The 19,515-nt window shown below is 47.1% G+C and overlaps 2 protein-coding genes and 2 long non-coding RNA genes across 5 annotated transcripts in view; 2 read left to right on the top strand and 2 right to left on the bottom strand.

Annotated features, from left to right (window-relative positions):
- The first annotated feature begins 1,845 nt into the window (after positions 1–1,845).
- Positions 1,846–8,561, top strand: tgoln2 (trans-golgi network protein 2). The gene is made up of 4 exons (XM_055511978.1): positions 1,846–1,916; positions 5,851–7,096; positions 7,485–7,565; positions 7,662–8,561. The coding sequence occupies exons 1-4, from the start codon at positions 1,846–1,848 to the stop codon at positions 7,665–7,667; spliced, it is 1,404 nt and encodes a 467-aa protein (XP_055367953.1). The 3' UTR covers positions 7,668–8,561.
- A 309-nt stretch (positions 8,562–8,870) lies between these two features.
- Positions 8,871–10,380, bottom strand: zgc:153044 (uncharacterized protein LOC751678 homolog). The gene is made up of 2 exons (XM_029162832.3): positions 10,008–10,380; positions 8,871–9,603 (listed from the first exon to the last, which is right to left on the bottom strand). Exon 2 carries the CDS (start codon positions 9,503–9,505, stop codon positions 8,960–8,962), a length of 546 nt encoding a protein of 181 aa, XP_029018665.1. The 5' UTR covers positions 9,506–9,603; positions 10,008–10,380; the 3' UTR covers positions 8,871–8,959.
- Positions 10,381–11,633: 1,253 nt separating this feature from the next.
- LOC114862489 (uncharacterized) lies at positions 11,634–14,762 on the top strand. The gene is made up of 3 exons (XR_005898106.2): positions 11,634–11,808; positions 11,895–12,276; positions 12,537–14,762. It is a non-coding gene; the product is annotated as an uncharacterized LOC114862489 (long non-coding RNA).
- LOC114862637 (uncharacterized) overlaps positions 14,413–19,515 on the bottom strand; it is a 163,659-nt gene continuing 158,556 nt past the window's right edge. Inside the window, exons 12-13 of one of the 2 annotated variants that reach the window (XR_008695453.1) lie at positions 18,797–19,473; positions 14,413–17,318 (exon numbers count right to left, since the gene is read on the bottom strand). This is a non-coding gene — a long non-coding RNA (uncharacterized LOC114862637). The remainder of the gene's footprint in view (positions 17,319–18,796; positions 19,474–19,515) is intronic. The other variant, XR_008695458.1, reaches the window with a different exon arrangement.

Here is a 19,515-nt window from a genome sequence, read left to right as displayed (position 1 = left end):
TTGGCACTTAATTACAGACAGATACGGCAAAATATAAGCTGCAGCTGAAGATCCCATTATGGAGAAATTTTTTTGACACAGCAGCAGCACGAGAAAGACAAAAACGTGTTAAAATTAGTTTATATTAGTTTATCGAGCTATGCTCCCAAACAAGCTGTAGTCGTGGTATGAATATTCTGTTGTATTAATTCAGGCTGCTATTTGGCAAGCTGCTAATCAAGTTGCGTATTATATAAATCAATAAATTAAATTACATGTGAAATTGCCAGATAGACCTTGCGCCAGTCGAAGTGTAACCACTTTAACAGCCCCCCATTCGACTTCAGAGTCGGATTTTGGATCAAACATATGATTGAACTCCGCTACAAGGACGAGGTAGCCAGTTTCGCTGTTAGAATGGATTCAGTGACCGTGATCTTTGATCTCCGTGGCGATCAACTTCGCTTGCGACACACCCCTAAAACAGAACGTTGTGGACGAGAGCTTAAACCACACGTTTTCAGATGGGCCGTGTGGGCGACCTACAGAGCTTTTTGGCATGAAAAGTTACAGACACCTTATTGAGACATCAAGGTCCAATTCTTTAGCATTATGTAGCATGAAAAAAGCGTGTCCATGGACCTTTAACAGCTCCTCCTGTTCTAAAACAGCTGTTTTCTCACTGAGGTCCATATGCTTAAACTCGTGGCTAATAATATTTTTTGTTACTAATTGTTTTAGTTTTAGTGGACAATAAATTTTCTTTTCAACCATAAGGACTGTGTTTGGATCTGCTTATCAGGTGAAGCTACACAAAGGTCAATAAGTATTTGTACAACACATAAAAACTTAACACCAACCCAGGATCTTTAGATTATTACTCTGAAGTTTGTAGAATACATGCATGACTGTAGAATAACATTTGTCGCATCCACAGCAAAAAGTCAGAACTTATTCTTCACTCTACTTCTTCTATTGACCCCTGTGGTCCGACTTGCTGACAGTCTGTTTCAACCTGTTCTCCACACACACACACACACACACACACACATGCTGTAAGGTTTGCTCTTACGGTACACATGTTATATGCCAGGCGCGCAGTCTAAGAAAGTTAGACTCTTTCTTTTTCTTTTTGTTCTGTCCAGCAGTTTCACAAGCAGCATGTATTACGCTAAATGCCATATTGTGATGGACAGCTTTGCTTTTAGAAGAGGGGTATATATGAAATATATTACAGCTGCTGAAACCAAGCAAATCTGTTACGTAAACAATCGGTGCAAAATAAATAAGCAGGAATGTACCTTAGGCTAACACATTCATAACTAAACAACTGTTGTACTGCGGTTTACCTTGGAGATTAATACTAGCAGTATTAAGGTATGTGCACATACTCATACAAACATATACATATCATATACATACACATATGCATTGTTATACATATCCCATACTACTTAATAATAGCCATGACATACAACACCACAATTTCCATATCCACACATTATTGATATTGGTAGTGATAAGTATCAGTAATACTTACAGTTGGGTTTAGAAAGCCTGTTTATCAGCTCAGGTGTTGAGTGTCCCAATACAAGGTTAGTAAAGCTGTAGCTTAACATTGTTTACCCAAAGGGTGAGGCAGACGTTAGTGCATGAACAATGCCACTTGTGGAAGCCATGGTGATGTGAGGAGCTCGGCCACTACGCCCAGCCAACGAGCGGAGGAAAGAACTCTAGCAGCAAAGGAGCCCACACACCTTCAGTTCCAGGAGGGCAGGTGTAGCGACCCAAGCCGCACACACAGAGCCCCCCAGGCAGAGCTGCAGCAGCCACAGAGACCGCACCCAAGGTCAGAATGTCCGCCCCATGAGAACCAGGGGCAAACACTCCCCCCAGTCGGAGGGCCGGCCTGAGAGGATGGAGCCCGAGGACCCACGGTCTGTAGGGAGCCCGCTAGGAGATGCCCCCGCGCACAGAGTGGGGCCCATGCACTCTCAGATACATTCTCACACCCACACCATTCGCTTGATCTCATTTGTGGGAAGGGTAGGTCTCCGGCCAGCCACCCATGTGGCCCCGTACCCCCCCACCCCACTGTGCCAGACACGACGCAGCACCCAAGCTCCACGTATCCCTACCTGGAAATGGAATCAATCAGAGTATAGTTTTGTTTATTGATTTGACGAAGCAAACAATGTATCTAAGGTGGTGTAATCTAACAAGCTGTTCAAGTACTGAATAATGCTTAATTTATTTTTAGTTTTCCAGTTCATGAGGATGATTTTCTTTGCGACACAGAGGGCAGAAAGTAGTGTGTGTGATGAGTTTGTCTCTAGGTCAAGCCCACTTAGGTCTCCTAGACGACGGTCCGACGTCTTCTGGTGACTGCTTGGGCCTGTTGCGGGGGGGGGGGTTGGCAGACTACTCAGGCTACAACCTTCATTGGGCCCTGGGCGGAGGTTGGCACAACCGCAGAGTATGTGTGTAGGTTTGAGTGTAGCACTACATGGGGCGAGCATGGGCATACTTGAGCGAGAGAATGGGTAAGTGTGACAGAAGGGTGAGGATGGCTCTGGCTGTGCTGCGTGTGGTGCCTGGGCAGTAGTACTGCGGTCCCTGGGTCTCAGCTGTCTCTTCCTGGCTGGGGGTTGTGGGGGGTGGCGGGTTGGGTAGCAGAGCCAGTCGGGAACCTGGCTCTGCGGACCCTGGTGCTCTGCTTCCCAACTACATTTCTCCACATTCATCCACTTAGGTCTGCAAGGGGCGTCCTGCTGATGGTGGGACCGGGGCTACCGGGAAGTGGTTCCGTCCCTCCCAAGTGGGATGCTCTGCAGTTTTAATTGCATTAGTCATACACACTCGTCCAGGAATCTGAGGGCTCCTTCCGGGGAGGCCAGTGGACGGAGCCTTCACATTGATGGCTCTGTCTGCTGGACCCCTCAGAGAATTGGCGATCCCCCAAAGTTCCTCATACTTAGCCACATACACATACATTTAGGGCCGGGGGTGGGCTCTTTCACTGGGGCCCGGGGCTGAGGCCAGTTGTGGCCTCGGCCACTGGCCATGGTGGAGAGATCACCACCCAGTTTTAACTGCAAAAAGACATTTAGGGTGAGGGGGGGGCACTGTCCGGGGGACACACCGTCAGCCAGCGGTCGTGCTCCTGGAGATGTCACCCACCTTCAGTGCACTTTAGTTCCACACTCTCACGTCCAAGCTGGGTTGCAGGGTTCTGGGGTGCCTTTTCCGCTGCCTGCTGCTTCCCCTGGGTTGGGGAAGTTGGGCGGGGCTCGGGAGGAGCTGCGGACCCTGTCTGGGGCCACGTGGATGGCAGGGCGGAGACCTACCCTCCCCATGAATGTGATCAAGCAAATGGTGTGGGTGCGAGAATGTATCTGAGAGTGCATTGGTTCACGTATGATTGACTAGTTTGTTGTGAGAGAGTTTATGGTGTGTGTGTGTGTGTGTGTGTGTGTTGACGTGATGATGTGTGTTGTACGTGTGGGTGGGTTTATGCGTCTGTGTTTGTGTGAGTTTGTATGCGTGTGGTGCGGTTAGAGTGTGTGGGGGGTCCGGTTTTCCGCCCGGGTTATGTTGATCGTCTGCCTGGGTGGTCTCTTTTCTGCTGACCCCCACCAATTGCTGGCCTTGTGCTGCAGGCCGGTGTGGTGCCAGGGGATGAGGTCGGGCCGATGGGGTAGGCCCCGCTCTGCTCGTGTAGGGGTGGTGGACTGGGGGCGGGCCCCACTCTGGGCGCGGGGGCATCTCCTGGCGGGCTCCCTACGGACCGTGGGTCCTCGGGCTCTACTCTTTCAGGCCGACCCTCCCACCGGGGGGAGTGTTTGCCCCTGGTTCTCATGGGGCGGACAGCGTTGACCCACGGTGGCCCACTCTGACCTCGGGTGCTGTCTCTGTGGCTGCTGCAGCTCTGCCTGGGGGGCTCTGTGTGTGCGGCTTGGGTCGCTACACCTGCCCTCCTGGAACTGAAGGTGTGTGGGCTCCCTGGCTGCTAGGATTCTTTCCTCTGCTTGTTGGATGGGCGTAGTGGCCGAGCCCCTCACATCACCCTGGCTTCCACAAGTGGCATTGTTCATGCACCAACGTCTGCCTCACCCTTTGGGTGAATAATATTAAGCTACAGCCTTACTAACCTTGTAGTGGGACACTTTCCAAATCCAACTGTAAGTATTACTGATACTTATCACTACCAATATCAATAATGTGTGAATATGGAAATTGTGGTGTTGTATGTCATGACTTTTATTAAGTAGTATGGGATATGTATAACATTGCATATGTGTATGTATATGTTTGTATGAGTATGTGCACGTACCTTAACACTATTATTGGTATTAGTATTAATCTCCAAGGTAAACCACAGTACAACAGTTGTTTATTTATGAATGTGTTAGCCTAAGGTACATCCCTGCTTATTTATTTTGCACCGATTGTTTACTTAACAGATTTGCTTGGTTTCAGCAGCTGGTTGCACCCCTTATTGCAAAGCTACCCATCACAATATGGCATTCAACGTAAGATATGCTGCTTGTTGAACTGCTGGACAGAACAAAAACAAAAAAAGATCTCCTAGAAGACAAAGTGCAGGGGCTGCTGGGGTTGGAAAGCTTAACCAGGTTGACAGGTGTTCACATACTCTTTGCCAAAATTGCTGCTCAGGTAAACATGAGCAGAATGCATGTAGGATTCTATCTGCTGTGTTATCTGTACAGGGCAAATATTTGAGTTTGTGAGACCCATTTGGAACATCCTTTGTCCTGTATAATGTATTGAGGATGAAGAATTTTACATTGTATTGTAAATTTGTATTTTTTGTCATTCTGAATAAATTAGAACATATTTTATTCCAGAACGTGTGATTAGTGGTGATGTCGAGATCAGCTTCCCATGTAGAGATCAGAAGGCTCAATGTCTGATCAACATTGGAAATTAAAATATAGATTTTGGATACTGTCCTTTTCCCTGATATATCAATAAATCGCTCTATTGCTGGTGGTGGTTGCATGTGGATGGGAGTATTCTTAGTTTTTGCATTAAGTATTGACTTTAGTTGTTGGTATTCTAAGAAATTGGCACTAGTGATTTCATAGTGGGACACTAATTCTTCGAAAGAGATGAACTTGTCTCTTGTGAAAACGTGTTTCAGATGTGTTATCCCTTTTGATATGCCAAGTTGGAAAGTGTATTGCCTTTTTGTTTTGTATGATGTCTGGATTGTTCCAGAGAGATGTGCTTTGGCAAAGAGTAAGCAAAGACCCATTAATTTTAAGAAAATCCCACCAGGCTGTCAGAGATACTTTTATGCTAATGCTCTGGTAGCAACTACAATGTTTGATTTTGGTGCTGATAAAGGGTAGATCTGCAACTTTAATATTTCCACAAAATATTTGTTGTCTATGTCTATATATGTCTATCCATGAGGAGTCTGCTGGCATGGGTTTTATCCATTTGTGGACATGGTCTTCAGTCTATTGGCAAGAAAATAGTGGTTTTTATTTATTTTAAAACAGAGTACAACAACGACAGGAAGCCAGTGCTCAAGCGCAAATTAAGTAATGGATTTATATTTTCCTTTCCAGACGGTATCAACTGAAATCAAGCCGTTTTCTGGTTAAGTTGTCCAAAAAGTACAAAGAACATCCGTTTTCTTGTTTCTCTTGATATGAGCAAAAAACTGAATTTAATCACACCGTGTTAAAAGCCAATAAACAAGCTGAAAAGTGTTTTCAAAACTGGATGCAGAGTTGGATGTAAAGCCGTTTCCCATTTTCCCAGCTTTTATTCTGGAGGGGGAAATTAAACTGTTAGAACGTACACAGACCGTTTTTTCGTTTCTCTTTTATAACCGGACAGCAGGAGGGGCGCCACGTACCAAGGCAGCAGAAGCAGAGCAAGAAACCAAGGCGGCAGAAGCAAAGCAAGAAACCAAGGGGGCAGAAGCAAAGCAAGAAACCAAGGGGGCAGAAGCAAAGCAAGAAACCAAGGGGGCAGAAGCAGAGCAAGAAACCAAGGGGGCAGAAGCAAAGCAAGAAACCAAGGGGGCAGAAGCAGAGCAAGAAACCAAGGGGGCAGAAGCAAAGCAAGAAACCAAGGGGGCAGAAGCAGAGCAAGAAACCAAGGGGGCAGAAGCAAAGCAAGAAACCAAGGGGGCAGAAGCAAAGCAAGAAACCAAGGGGGCAGAAGCAAAGCAAGAAACCAAGGGGGCAGAAGCAAAGCAAGAAACCAAGGGGGCAGAAGCAAAGCAAGAAACCAAGGGGGCAGAAGCAAAGCAAGAAACCAAGGGGGCAGAAGCAGAGCAAGAAACCAAGGGGGCAGAAGCAAAGCAAGAAACCAAGGGGGCAGAAGCAAAGCAAGAAACCAAGGGGGCAGAAGCAAAGCAAGAAACCAAGGGGCAGAAGCAAAGCAAGAAACCAAGGGGGCAGAAGCAAAGCAAGAAACCAAGGGGGTAGAAGCAAAGCAAGAAACCAAGGGGGCAGAAGCAAAGCAAGAAACCAAGGGGGCAGAAGCAAAGCAAGAAACCAAGGGGGCAGAAGCAGAGCAAGAAACCAAGGGGGCAGAAGCAAAGCAAGAAACCAAGGGGGCAGAAGCAAAGCAAGAAACCAAGGGGGCAGAAGCAGAGCAAGAAACCAAGGGGGCAGAAGCAGAGCAAGAAACCAAGGGGGCAGAAGCAAAGCAAGAAACCAAGGGGGCAGAAGCAAAGCAAGAAACCAAGGGGGCAGAAGCAAAGCAAGAAACCAAGGGGGCAGAAGCAAAGCAAGAAACCAAGGGGGCAGAAGCAAAGCAAGAAACCAAGGGGGCAGAAGCAAAGCAAGAAACCAAGGGGGCAGAAGCAAAGCAAGAAACCAAGGGGGCAGAAGCAGAAGCAGCGCAAAAAACCAAGGCAGCAGAAGCAAAGCAAGAAACCAAGGGGGCAAAAGCAAAGCAAGAAACCAAGGGGGCAGCAAGAGAGGAACATGATAACAACCCAGAAGACATAAGTCTGTACAAGCAATCTGGGTCGATTAGGACCGGGGGAGAAAGCAGCCATTTTTTTGTCTACCTCGTGTGTATGTTTCTACTGGTGGCAGTGCTTTACATCGCATACCACAAGAAGCGCAAGGTACTTTGACACCTCTGTTGTATCACAGAGCTCACTGAAAATCACTGAACTAGATTTGAGATTAAAGTGAACGGACTACTTGTCATGTTATTATATTTGTGTAGCTCAGCTTTCAAACTTTATATGAGAAAAAGATGCTTATTTGTTAAGCTATAAAATGTTTTATAATGGGAAACTGCTGTCGTGTCCTTTGCAAAGCCATACATGTTCCCTTCCTAATTAATCACTTAATTTGTCAGTACTGCTCAGTGCCTAACCGGGTATACACACGATGATAAATCCTCTACGAGTTATTGCATGGTTCTCTGATTGCTCAGTTAGTCAGATTACATCCTATTTTCTCTTAGCAGATCAGTCGTCATATTATACTGTTTTTTTTCTCCCCCAGATTATTGCCTTTGTCTTGGAAGGAAAGCGATCCAGATCCAAACGACCCAAATACTCAGATTACAAGAAGCTGGAACAACTTGTAAGTTTATTCAGACAGATGTTTCCTCCTCCCTTCATTATAATTAGAATATTGCATCATTAAACAGTTTAAAAACTCATCTCCTTTTTTTTCCAGATGTAATTTGAAGATGAGGACTAGAGCAGCTGATTACACAGTGCTCAATACCTTTTGCTGTAAACTATCATTTTAACCTTGGGCTTTGCTCTGTTTTGTACCTTTTTAGATGCTTCTTGCATGACTATGCAGACGACACTGTTGCCTTATTGGAAGAAATGCAATGGAGGTTAAATAAGCATGACGTTTGTGCACTTATCATGATCCCACTCTTCAGGCAATTATGACCTGACTATGGTCCTGACTCAGGATATTTCAGTAGCAGATGAAAATATTTGGTGGTTGCACTGTTTATCAGAAGAAGCCATCTGAATCACCGCACAGTGCTGGCTGCAAACAATTTACAGAGGATGTTTTAAAAATCTATTTGTATCACGTGTGTCTGTGTTTGCGATGCTGTTTGCCGGATGAATGTAAAACAGAGACCTTTGTTTTTGGAATGGGATGATAGCACAGTAGGACCAGGGTGAGACAGTTGGTCTTGGTCTGACCAAGAAAAAAAATGTTAGAATGGTGTTTTGCTGCTGTCAAGGTGTTGGAAACACACATCGATGGATATTTCTTTGTTCAGACTGTAGATCATTGAAAACAGGCTGTTCATTATGTTGCTTTGCAATGGAGCTGTGTGAAATGTCAAGGCATGTTGTAAGAGGAAACTGGTCAGAAGCTGCGTTGCTTCATCTTCAAATGTGTCAGGGGACAGGTTTACCACTAACTCGCAACATTTCATTCTTCCTTTAGAGTACAGCTGCGTTCCATGCTCGGTGATCGCTGGTGTTGTGCCAAATGATCAGTGATTTTACTGTTACCCTTGTGCCTGTTTGCTAAATAATAACTTTCTTGTGTTTTTTTTTCCTTAAACTCAACATTACATACAAATAAAACTGTTTTTTATGTCAAGCTGTATAATTAATGTTTCATGCAGTCTGAAATTGTGTTTTCAAGAGAGGTCACCATGAAATTAAATCAGTAAGACTGAGGTTATTTTTCCCTTATGAGGAATGACTGTCCATAAACATCCTGGTGTAATTTAATTGTGTTCAGTTACAGGTAGAGATTAATTCCAAAATAGCTACTCATACTTTCTAGCCTCCAGTTGCTTCACATTATAATGTGTTACTAATAGTGTTAAAGTGTATAAAGTAAAATCAGCAAAGTAGATCAATATGAAGTAAAAAGTGTTAAATGAATAAACCTAATGCTTTACACTGAAACCTTTCCTTCAAGAGGAAATAAATATTTAATGACGAAATATTTTTGTAAAAACAACTATGGTGCGCGCACACACACACAGTCCCTCATAGTGGCACCATGTCTCTGGCTTCCTCTTCATAAACGTCGGGGATCTGCCCCAGGGGGGTGGAGACCATTCGGACCGAGTTGCGCCCGTGCAGCTCCATCTCATACCGGATCAGCTGCTCCCAGAATCCATTATTCGGCCTCACAATGGGCCGGCAAGCCTTCACGCGGGCGTGGGCCTCCAGCAGAGTGGCACCGCGGTGCTTCACCAGGTAAGCCATGCACAGGGCGGCGGAGCGGCTCACGCCTGCGCGGCAGTGCACCAACGTGCGTCCGCCGCGGCGCGCCACGCGCTCCACCGCGTCCGCCACGCCGTCGAAGTGGTCGCAGAGAGGAGTCGCCGGGCTGTCGGACACGGGCACGTGGACGTACTCCACGCCGGGAAGGGGAGGACCGCTGCTCCCGGCCTCGGTCACGCTGACGATGCAGGTTATCTCAAAGCGCGTCACCAGAGAGGAGTCGTTGGCCGCTCTGCCGCTGCTGAGGTACAGATGTTCGGCGACTCGGCACAAGCCAGAAAGACCCGCCGCACCGGAGAGATGCATGGACGGCGCGGGTCACGTGTTTAACTGACGCCGTCGAGCTGTGACGAAGTTAGGGGAAGCAGGGTGGGCCAAGGTGTAAGAGCGCACGCTGTCGCCCCCTGGTGGACGGAGTGCAAATGATAACTGAACGGAACCTTTACAGTTTTGTGCGACATCTCCTTCTCTGGCCACCAGGCGGCGCTTTTATGTGTTGCTATTTTGTGAGCAGACAAACAGATTTTAAAGGGTTTGTTTATATTGCTATGTTGTGTTACGGCCTGACGATAAAGCTCTGTAATAATGAACAATCACTGTATAATAGTCTCCTCATTTGGTGACAAGCACATCATTAGCTGGCTGTTTTTGTTACACAGCATGACAATCAATTAAGCAAGCAAGCAATCAATCAATCAATCAATCAATCAATCAATCAATCAATCAATCAATCAATCAATCTGTAAACAAATGTGTCCAAACACTCATGTATTTGTCAAGCCTTCTGAAACCAAAGACAGCCACTCACCAGAAGCTGCTCTACAGATGGGCCTTTGTGGCAAAAGGGTGCTTGTCCCTCTCAGCAATAATCCTCTTCACTGGGCCTATTTGTGGCATTTGAAGGGGCTCAGAAATGCTTGTTGGACTCCCTGCTCAGTGGATTCCAGCATTTACTGGTTTTGAGTCTCACTAGATGTCAGTTGAGTGTTACTACTTCCTGTCTCCCATAGGCACAGTAACAATATGGAGCCTTTGCTGTTATCAGGTGAAGCACAATTTCAGATGTGCTTCACATCTGAACAAGACAATGTCAACATTTAGAAGTGATTGATTTGATTTGTGTTGGTTAGTTCGTTGCTATAGTTGTTAGAACAAGGAAGGTCTTCAGCCGGTTGCTCCAGTACAGTCAACATTAGATGACATACCAGGTGTTGGTGCTGGATGAAAAATGATTTACTGCATGATTTACTGCATGATTTCAGCAGTTTATTGCACACAAATGCATGTTATGGAGACTATGATAATCATGTTGAGACCGATGATCGACGATCAAATACTGAATATAACAAAAACAACAACAGAAGAATAATAATCCAGGCTCTACTTAATGATATGTCACAGGAGAATAAGAGAAGTTAATCAATAATTAATGAGAGAATATATGGTGGGAACATAAAAAGAGTAACTAATGATCAGCTAATGAATAAATAATGACATGTTACTATATTCACCCAGCGGCACAGTCTGAATAATAAAGCCTATCACCTAGCATGACAATAGTTCGTTTGCTAAGAAAAAAGAGCGTCATTGCGCATGCGTGTGGAGGATATATGCCATATTGTAATATAGCATATAAGCCATCAGTTTCATTACACTGTGCCCCTTTAAATGAAATAATTGCTGAGTGCTGTGGTTGCGGTAGCTGGTGCTGCTGGTGCCTGCAGGCAGTCCTCGGTTGCCCAGGAAACACAGATGGTGGATGAAGGGCGCGCATACAAAAGACCATAAACCTGTGGCAGCAGCTGGAGACCGAGAGCTCTGATTAATTCAGGTCTGTTTAGTCCCGACGCAGTGAGGAGCGCCGCCGTTCTCTTGAATGCCTTCCACCCATTTCTTTGTCCCCGGGCTCCCCTCTCCTCTCCGCTTTATTCCACCTTCCCCGGACCGGACCGGACCGGACCGGACCCGAGCCGTCAGCGCGCAGCTGCTTGTGGCACTCCCACATCTGCGCGGCGGCCATGCAGACGAGGCTCGACTGCGGCGCGCGCTAGCACGCGTCGGGCACGTCCAGGGAGCGAGCGGCTCGTTTACCGCAAGCGACGGGACCGCACGCGCGCACGGATTGGACATTGAGGAAAAGGAAGGAGAAATGTGATGTTCGGGACAGGGCGTGTGTCTGGTAGGAAGGAAACCTCACACTTTATCGGATCCATTATTTTTTCTGCCATTGAATCAAACGTGTTACGTTGGGGGAACACCGACTCGTTTCGTTATAACCCCGCTAATAGGCCGGGGTCTGAACGTACCTAAAGCTGCTCCCGTGGGACACAATTAGATTATTCCACAGTGGGCACAACACGAAACCCACCAGGTGCTCCTCGTGTTGTGCGGGGCCGGGGTCAGCGTGGGGAGGGTGGTGGGTGGTGGTGGGTGGGGCAACGCTGGTGATGATCGACAGGTGTCACGGCGCGCGCGCGTCGCCCCTCGCTGTGCCGCGGCGCGGACCGGGCGCACGTCCACGCAGACACCGAGCCACGCGCGAGCTCGTTAACGCCGCGTTTACCGCGACAGCGCGATCGTGTCGGCACTCGATTGCCTTTGAACCAAAGGTAAATGTGCCAGATGTGACTCACTCAACGCGTGTGTCAGAATGCGCGTGTTGTGACTCTCAAGCGCACACGTCATCTCCTTCCAGGTCTGTCGCTGGCGCTCGGCTGACATCTCACCTGTCGGGACGCCGGGAGCTAACGAGGCTCCAACCCGTGGAGCGGCAACGGGACAGGTTATGTGCACACACTGGAATATCTTCATTAACGTCATGTTTGTGGCACATGGTGCCAGATGGTGTTACTCAGCCGGTTAAATAACCAGTGTGGATGAGTGACGCGTCCACAGTAGACACAGTATGTCAGCAGTGGGTGTGATGCAGCCTCTAGGAGAAGGGCACAGATGTGCGATGTGAGTCCCACTTTTCTGTTGCTTTGTGTTGTGTGTTTCTCTCCAGTCACACTGATGAAGGACCTGGCGCCCTGGACCCCACTGTGCCCTCCGCAGCATCCCACCGCCGCCTCTCACTGGTACAGGACCTCCTTCCAGCAGCTTTACGCTCCCCATACGCTACATATGAATAGGAACTCACCCTGCCCACACTCCTGTCTGGGCTCGGTGCACGTGGAGTGCGTTAAGCCTCTGCGCTGGCCGTGAGTAAAGATAAATATGGAACACGAGATTAGCCGTGTGTTACTGCCGCCGTTTTCCCCGCTATATGTTAGTCCTCTTTCCAGAGGAGAGATAAACCAGAGCACGACCACATCAGATTTGCATAATCTGCTTTTAGGCGGGATTATGCTGGGCCGACGGACCGGGACACGGAGGAGACGCCAGCATGTACGTTTGCGCGTGGGACGTCATCTTCTCATGTCGTTCCTCCTGCAGTGGTCGACGCCTCGCGCACCCTCAGAGGGACCGGTCCGCGAGGAAGCGACGCTCCGCCGAGACGGGACTTCTGGCTGAGGAAGACGTTTACAGAGCGCCTGCGTGACCAGGTTCATGCAGAACGTTTCTGCTGCAGTGTTCTTTCACCAAATCCGTCTCTTCATTTCCCCCGAATACCGATTTAGCCTCGCCCGCCCCCGCTCTCGTTTTTTTTAGCTGATCAGAAACACTGACACTGCAGCCGGTGACCACCGCTCACGCTCGCGCTCCTCAGCTGCTGCGCAGCGCGAGCTCGTCACTCTGTTACCTTGGTTACCGGGTTACACTTTGGGCACTTCTCCCCCGTAGAACACTCCGAAAATCAGCATCAGCAGCGTTACCGGCTCTGCCCTGTGTGTTAATACGCATCGATGCTAAATCCGGAAGCAGAGACATCAGAAATTTTAAGCCTGTAAAAAAAAAGTGAGAATTGTTTTCTCACGTTTGACAATGTGCAAGTCACACATTATGTTTTTCTTAGTCGACTCCAAACCTCCTATTACAGAGCGATGCTAATTATTCTGTTGTATCATTTACTCTGTGTGCGTGGGCGTGTCGGCGTGGATGCATCCGTTTGTGAGCATGTGGCCTATTTGTGTGTCCCCGTGCATGTGTATCATACCCGGGCCTGAAGCCACATGCTGCTTTACTCTCACGTCGTCACAGCTGCAAACCCTCCAGATCGCCTGAAGCTTTGGTTCTCTCCAGTGGATGTACCAGACCAGGGATAAAAAATATTTGCAAATAATTGCCTGCATTTCACCGTGAACCCGTTGAAATCTCCTTTAGGTGGGGATTCCTGTGATTTAGATAATCACAGCAATATTGCTGGAAATTAATGGTGTGTGTTTTCTAAATGAGGCCTGCTGGCGTTAATGTAATTGCCCTGATGCCTGCAGTCCCATCATCTCATACTTTAGCAAATTATACCAAATGCTAATAATTATGTGCAAATAGCTTTTTACCCAGCTCTGGCTTGTACTAACGATAGCTCACTAATTTCTAACAGTACTAATACGTGCTAACAGTGGATGATTACTAACCTGTACTCTGAATGCTAACGGCTGGCCTTGTTCTCTGTAACCAAATGACTAACCCTCTGCTTTATGCCCACATATAGTCTGATGTACGAGCTCCTCTGCCAGCATCCTGAAGCCTTCTCTTGCAAATGCCTGCTCCTGGTTGATTAAGAAAGAGCTGCTTTGTCTTGTTTTTCATAATAAAAAGTGTCAGGGTGAACATTTGAAGCGGGTTTTCAGGACGAGCGGAGAAAGAGGGGCCGATAGAGATGACAATACTTAATTGGGTTGAGAAGAGTTCTCACAATTTTTCACGAGCCCAATTCCGCAGCTTTGTGACTCTTCGGGCTCAGCCTGTGGTCAACCTGCGCCGGCGGGTGTCTGGCTAATGGTCCCCACTGCTGCAGGAGTCAGACAGAAAGCCCAGCGCAGCGGTGACGCTTGTAGCGTCTCCGACCGGCCCGGTCCTCGGACCCGTGCGCTGGTGTTAGTCTTGGATTGGATCAAAGCATGCCTCGTGCCACCGGCGGTCTCCATTAAATGACATGCAGTAAAGATTCGCATAAACCCCCGCTACTAACAGCTCCTAAAGCTACTGACCAGCCACTAACCTGGGCAGCTTCTAACACACTAACAAACTAACCCACTAATAAACTAACAACCTAACAAAAACTAACCAAATCACTAACATCATATTAGCGAAGCACGCAGCTTTTCTGGATCACGTGCATCACCTACTAACAGATTCCAACTCATATGAGTTAATGACATGAGTGTGTGTGTGTGTGTGTGTGTGTGTGTGGGGACACATTAGTGACAGTTACATTCGACAAGCAACAGGCTGCCGTAAACAATGAATAGTTGTTAATAATTGTTGATTCATTTGCCTTTTGAGCACCAGGATACTTATACAACACAGTTTTTGACTTTACAGTCCTACAAATTCAGCAGTAGACAGAAATGAACATGTACAAGACATTAAACGTTCAAAACTATTGTTGTACTTTACTTGATAATATCTAGGAGTATGCATACCATATATTTTTGTAATAAATGTTTCCACTAATAAACCACTGCTGTTATTGTGTCTGCAAAAATGCAGGTGAGTCAAATATGATCTCATGCAGGTATCAACAATCCACAGTGTTTTTATCTCTATAATATTTGCCACTAGAACATTTCAGCTTGGTTCCAGTTGAGGGATAGAGACGACTCTCACTTAGGTGGCTGCTGATCGAGCATCAGGGCATCCATCAGCACCTGGGCAGTCTAGCTCTATTTATTTTACCTGGGGGTAATGGTGAAGGTGGGTGTGGGTGGGTGTGGGTGGGTGTGTGGAGATGGATAAGTCATCAGAACCTGATCGCCCATGAGCCAAGGCCATTTAATACTACACAAACAGCCCCACACAAGCAAATACATGAAAAGGTGGAACCATAGTAAAAATATCAATATAAACCAAGTGTCACTATAGAAACACTTCCTGTCTGTGAGGAATGCTTCCTACATAGACTTTACTGTGTTTACATTTTAATCTGTCATAGAAACCAATGCTAACTGGCAGCTGCTTCAGCCTCAGATGTTCAGATAGCTTCAGTGAATCCAGCCTGATGCAAATGGCTGCAACCTGAACTTTTACTCTTGTTAAAATGCTTCAATGAATTCCTGGCGGCAACAGATAAACAGTTTTTCTTTACATGTTCTTCTTACCTTTTAAGATATGACCTTACAAAGCTTTGGATGTTTTCGATGAATCAGCAACTTTCAGAGATTCTCGGGGCATAAATTCAGCATAACATATCAGTGACACCTCCCTTTAAGGGTTGTTAGCACTGCTGCCTGTCCGAGTGGGGACAGTGGGTCTGTGTGGGTTTTCTCTGAGCACTGCTCCCTGTGCAAAGGTTAATTAGGGTTAAGTGGTCTCTCTGAAATTGGTATAAAACATATTCATCTTAATCCATGACACATTTAGACCCATGTCACCTCTGATTGGATCAAATGAGGTCTAAACCTAAAGTCTTAGGTAACACTGTGCTGCTCTTTGCTGCTACGTGTTGATGGAAAAATCTTTTATTGTAACAGCAGGGGGCAGCAGTTCATCAGAGTTTGTAGTAAAATCGAACTTGTCCCAAAGACGACTGAACAAATTCAACAGCTAATACATTATCCTAACCTGACCATCACAACTAAAGGCAGACGTCAAATCTTTGCTCTAATCTGAACGAAAACGCAACTCTAGCTTCAGCCCTAAAATCACATTTTAACCCTCAAACAGGCCTTTAAAGTTGTGAGGATCGGCCAAAATGTCCTCACTTTGTGAAAATGTTCCCACTTTGGTAAGAAAATATGTCTTTTGTTTCTCTCTCTCACACACACACACACACACACACACACACACACACACACACACACACACACACACACACACACACGCACACACGCACACACGCACACACACACTGCTCTGCTCTAGGATGTGATCCAGATGAGTGGGGGTTCCCAAAAGTAGCAGCAGAGGGGCCCAGGTCTTCATGGGTCATCTATAATTCACCGCACAACTTAGGGAGCGTAGTCTAGCGCCCAAACACACACAAAACACGAAGACATTTAAAGTCTTAGATATCACACCAGCTCTAGTTCAAAGGCAGGTATGTCGGGATGAAACACATGAATGGGCTTAATGGTGTTCTCTAGCGAATGATTAGAGGACCATGAAGGCCACATACATGAGGCGTTTGTGGCCCACGGAGAAATAGAGAAGAAACAGTGACAAGCTTCAAACCCGGTAACACATTTGTGTCATTGCTGCAGCATTTCTGTACATCTTTAGTCTTTCCACATGTGACGGGCCGTTTGTATGACCGTGCTCCGAAAGCGACGGAGGGCGTCTGCCTGAATAACAGCTTAATGTCCTTATTCATGTCGTTGTCTTGTGTGATGGAGGGAGCCACTGTGATCTGCTACAGAGGAGGCACAGGCAGAGCTCAGACTATGTGGTCAGAGCACCTATTATTTTGGGCTCCAATACACATGTTGGAGAACAGGAATGGAAATTGAGAAAAGCTGAATTTTAGGTCAAAGGTTCACAGGTCTTTAAATGTACAATAGGGGCTTTAACACCAGGACAGGGGGAGTTCATGAAAATGACTTGCAGACTTTTAAAACATTCCGAGAAGAGGAAAATGGAACTAATCTCTTTAAACAGAGCGACCTCTGTCTCGGCCAGGCTGCAGGTTGTTCAGACCAACAAAACATCCAGAGGGCCCGACATGACTCGGCGTCGGCACCACCGCAAAACATAATGCGGTCGGACTATTTTGGAAAATCTGAAAGCCCAGATTCTTGCGTCCATGTAAATACGCCGGCGGACGCGCGGGGACTCGAGCTCGCTTCCACCGCAGGCGCTTTCTTCTGGGCTGACGATCGAACACATGATCCACCCGGTCACGTAGTTTCCTCCTCCCTTCTGAGACCTTCTTCCCAACACCGAGTCCTGCTCACAGCCCAAAACCTGCGATGCTAAGTCCGCGGCCTGGTGCTTCCTCGCTGCCTTTCTTCTCCCGCCTGCAGCCAACACTCAGGGCTACATCAGCGATCAGTGGAAGAGGCCCAATCTGTCCTGCTGCCTGCAGAATGATGGACAGTAATTAAAAGTTAGCTAATAACCTCTTCACACCTGACATTTCAACAGGGAGGTCCTGGACACCATTATCTACATATAGATTAAACAGCGTAATTGGCAGGGAGATAGGGTTAGGAGGATTGGGAAAGAAAAAAGGGGGGAAAAAGGCCAGGCCATCGCCAAACCATTAAGCGGAATATCTGAGTGACACTCTGATTTTGCTCCTCTTGCTAATGCGACAGGAACTGAGCTGAACTAAAATGCTAAATGAATGAAGCCTATCTCGGCGTGGTTATTACCGGGGCAAACACCGGCCGTGGAAAATAGCTTTAATTTCATAATAATTGCTGGACGGACGTGACTCGTTAGAGGCTCAATGCGAGAGCGAAAGGCGAGGACGAGGGAAGGTGGGAAGGAAGCAGGAAGAGGAGACTGCGTAGGACGCACGCTGCCGCTTCCACCCAGCCATCGATGAGTGATGCTGAAGAGTGATGAGGTGGAATTAGCGGCGCCGTCATTAGTGTTGTGTAAATCTGAAATACTTCATTTGGAGAGTAAAATGTGTGCCCGGGTTACAGGTTGACACAGTTTAACACTCTCGCGCCCGCGTCCAGGTTTGGACTCAGCACTAATAGGCCATTACGCATGCATGGCATAATAACATTAACAATTTTCTGATGGCTTTGCTAATGAATGCGATATTTAACTCACTTCCTGTGGCCCGCGGGAGCCGCTGTCACCCCGCGTCTCCATTAAGGCTTTTAGTGCGTTCGGTAAATTATTTGCCACGTGAGAGGAGCGCGTCCACAGACACGACTTTGCTTTTCGAGTCGGATTAAGAGATCGATCCGTCCTCGTGCCTCACACAACACGGGACGGTCCATTCCAAACCCAGACAAGCGCCTGAATGTGGAACGTCCCCTCCGCTGAGGCTCGGCTTTGAGTCCGTCCACAGCTCAGGTCACCTGCAGTGGAAAGTTGAGTCAAACAATGGAGCCAAGTGAAAAGCTGCCGTCTGCCCCGTCTGCTTCCAAAAGCAAAAGCTGAGGATAACAAGGAAAGCACGCAGATACGAGGCACCCTGAAGCCATCAAACACTTAATGGTTACCTTAAAACCTGCCAGGTCACTGCTCCGCGCTTTCCCAGCTCCTCTTATTATTCAGTAATGAATATAAACCCTCGCTGCAGCTATAGGAGGGTAATTTAGTCACATTTTAGATGGCATTTGATTTTTGGCCTGTTACTTTTCCCTTTGTAAAAAAAGGCCAATTAGCCTGCTGCTTGATGCAATTGCTTTTACCCGATAGCTCTTTTCATTTCTCCGCACACACCATTCATGGAGGAATAATAGCGGCCCGCACCACCCAAACAGAAAGAAAAAACAGACACACACACACACACACACACACACACACACACACACAAACATTAAAATCTTTTGAGGGAAATATAATGGCCGCTACTTTGCTGTAACAATTCACCTATTTATCCCATCAAATGACAGCATCCTGCATGGCTGAGTTGTCGTCCGCAGCCAAGTGACAAATAAGACGACACTCGCAAACGACGGGGTCTGATTGGTTATTGCAGCTTTGGAACCTAAAAGAGATTCAAAATGTTTAATTAAGACTCAGTGTGTGCAGAGCCACTAATGAAGTGAAATCAGTGAATGTAAGCATCTCGTTAACATCTAGAACTTTTTGATTAGACACATTAAGCCACTTTACGTTAAAGGTTGCATGTATGTTTATTTTCATACATTTATATGATGCTTAGTGATGCATTTCGGGAGTTGAGAGTGATTCAGACTCTAAATGTCTATTGCATGGTAAGCTACACTGATGCTTAGTACGTTTGAGTATGTACACCGCGTTTCCAGCCAGTTCGGGCTGTGGTGCAGTCACTCTTCCCACCACTAGATGTCCCTGTTGCTTCAATCTGGAGGCGGCTGTGTCGCGATTGCAGTGCGCGTCGGAGCCATCTGTCCACGACGTGTCTCCCCGGACCCCAGGTTCATCCATCATGTGCAGAGGTGCTAGTGTTTCCAAACGCAAACAAGAAAACATTTCTTTTATTTCCTCCGCTCAGCTGCTCTCACGCCGTCCGCCTTCCCTTTCTGTCTCGCCCCGTTCGTCCGTCCGTCCGTCCGTCCGTCTGCCTGAAGCGATAAAAGGATCGCTTTACTGTTTATACAAGAGGA

Source organism: Betta splendens, chromosome 9 (assembly GCF_900634795.4).
Source record: "Betta splendens chromosome 9, fBetSpl5.4, whole genome shotgun sequence".
NCBI lineage: Eukaryota > Metazoa > Chordata > Actinopteri > Anabantiformes > Osphronemidae > Betta > Betta splendens.
The sequence above is the reverse complement of the archived record's forward strand: the minus strand, read 5'-3'. Positions and strand labels throughout refer to the sequence as shown.

Bases quoted from the DNA above. Each gene is read 5' to 3' on its own strand.
- tgoln2 (XM_055511978.1), top strand. From the start codon at position 1,846: ATGAGAACCAGGGGCAAACACTCCCCCCAGTCGGAGGGCCGGCCTGAG. The intron at 1,917-5,850 runs GTCTGTAGGGAG...ATAACCGGACAG, and splicing joins ATGGAGCCCGAGGACCCACG to CAGGAGGGGCGCCACGTACC. The intron at 7,097-7,484 runs GTACTTTGACAC...TTTCTCCCCCAG, and splicing joins CATACCACAAGAAGCGCAAG to ATTATTGCCTTTGTCTTGGA.
- zgc:153044 (XM_029162832.3), bottom strand. From the start codon at position 9,505: ATGCATCTCTCCGGTGCGGCGGGTCTTTCTGGCTTGTGCCGAGTCGCC.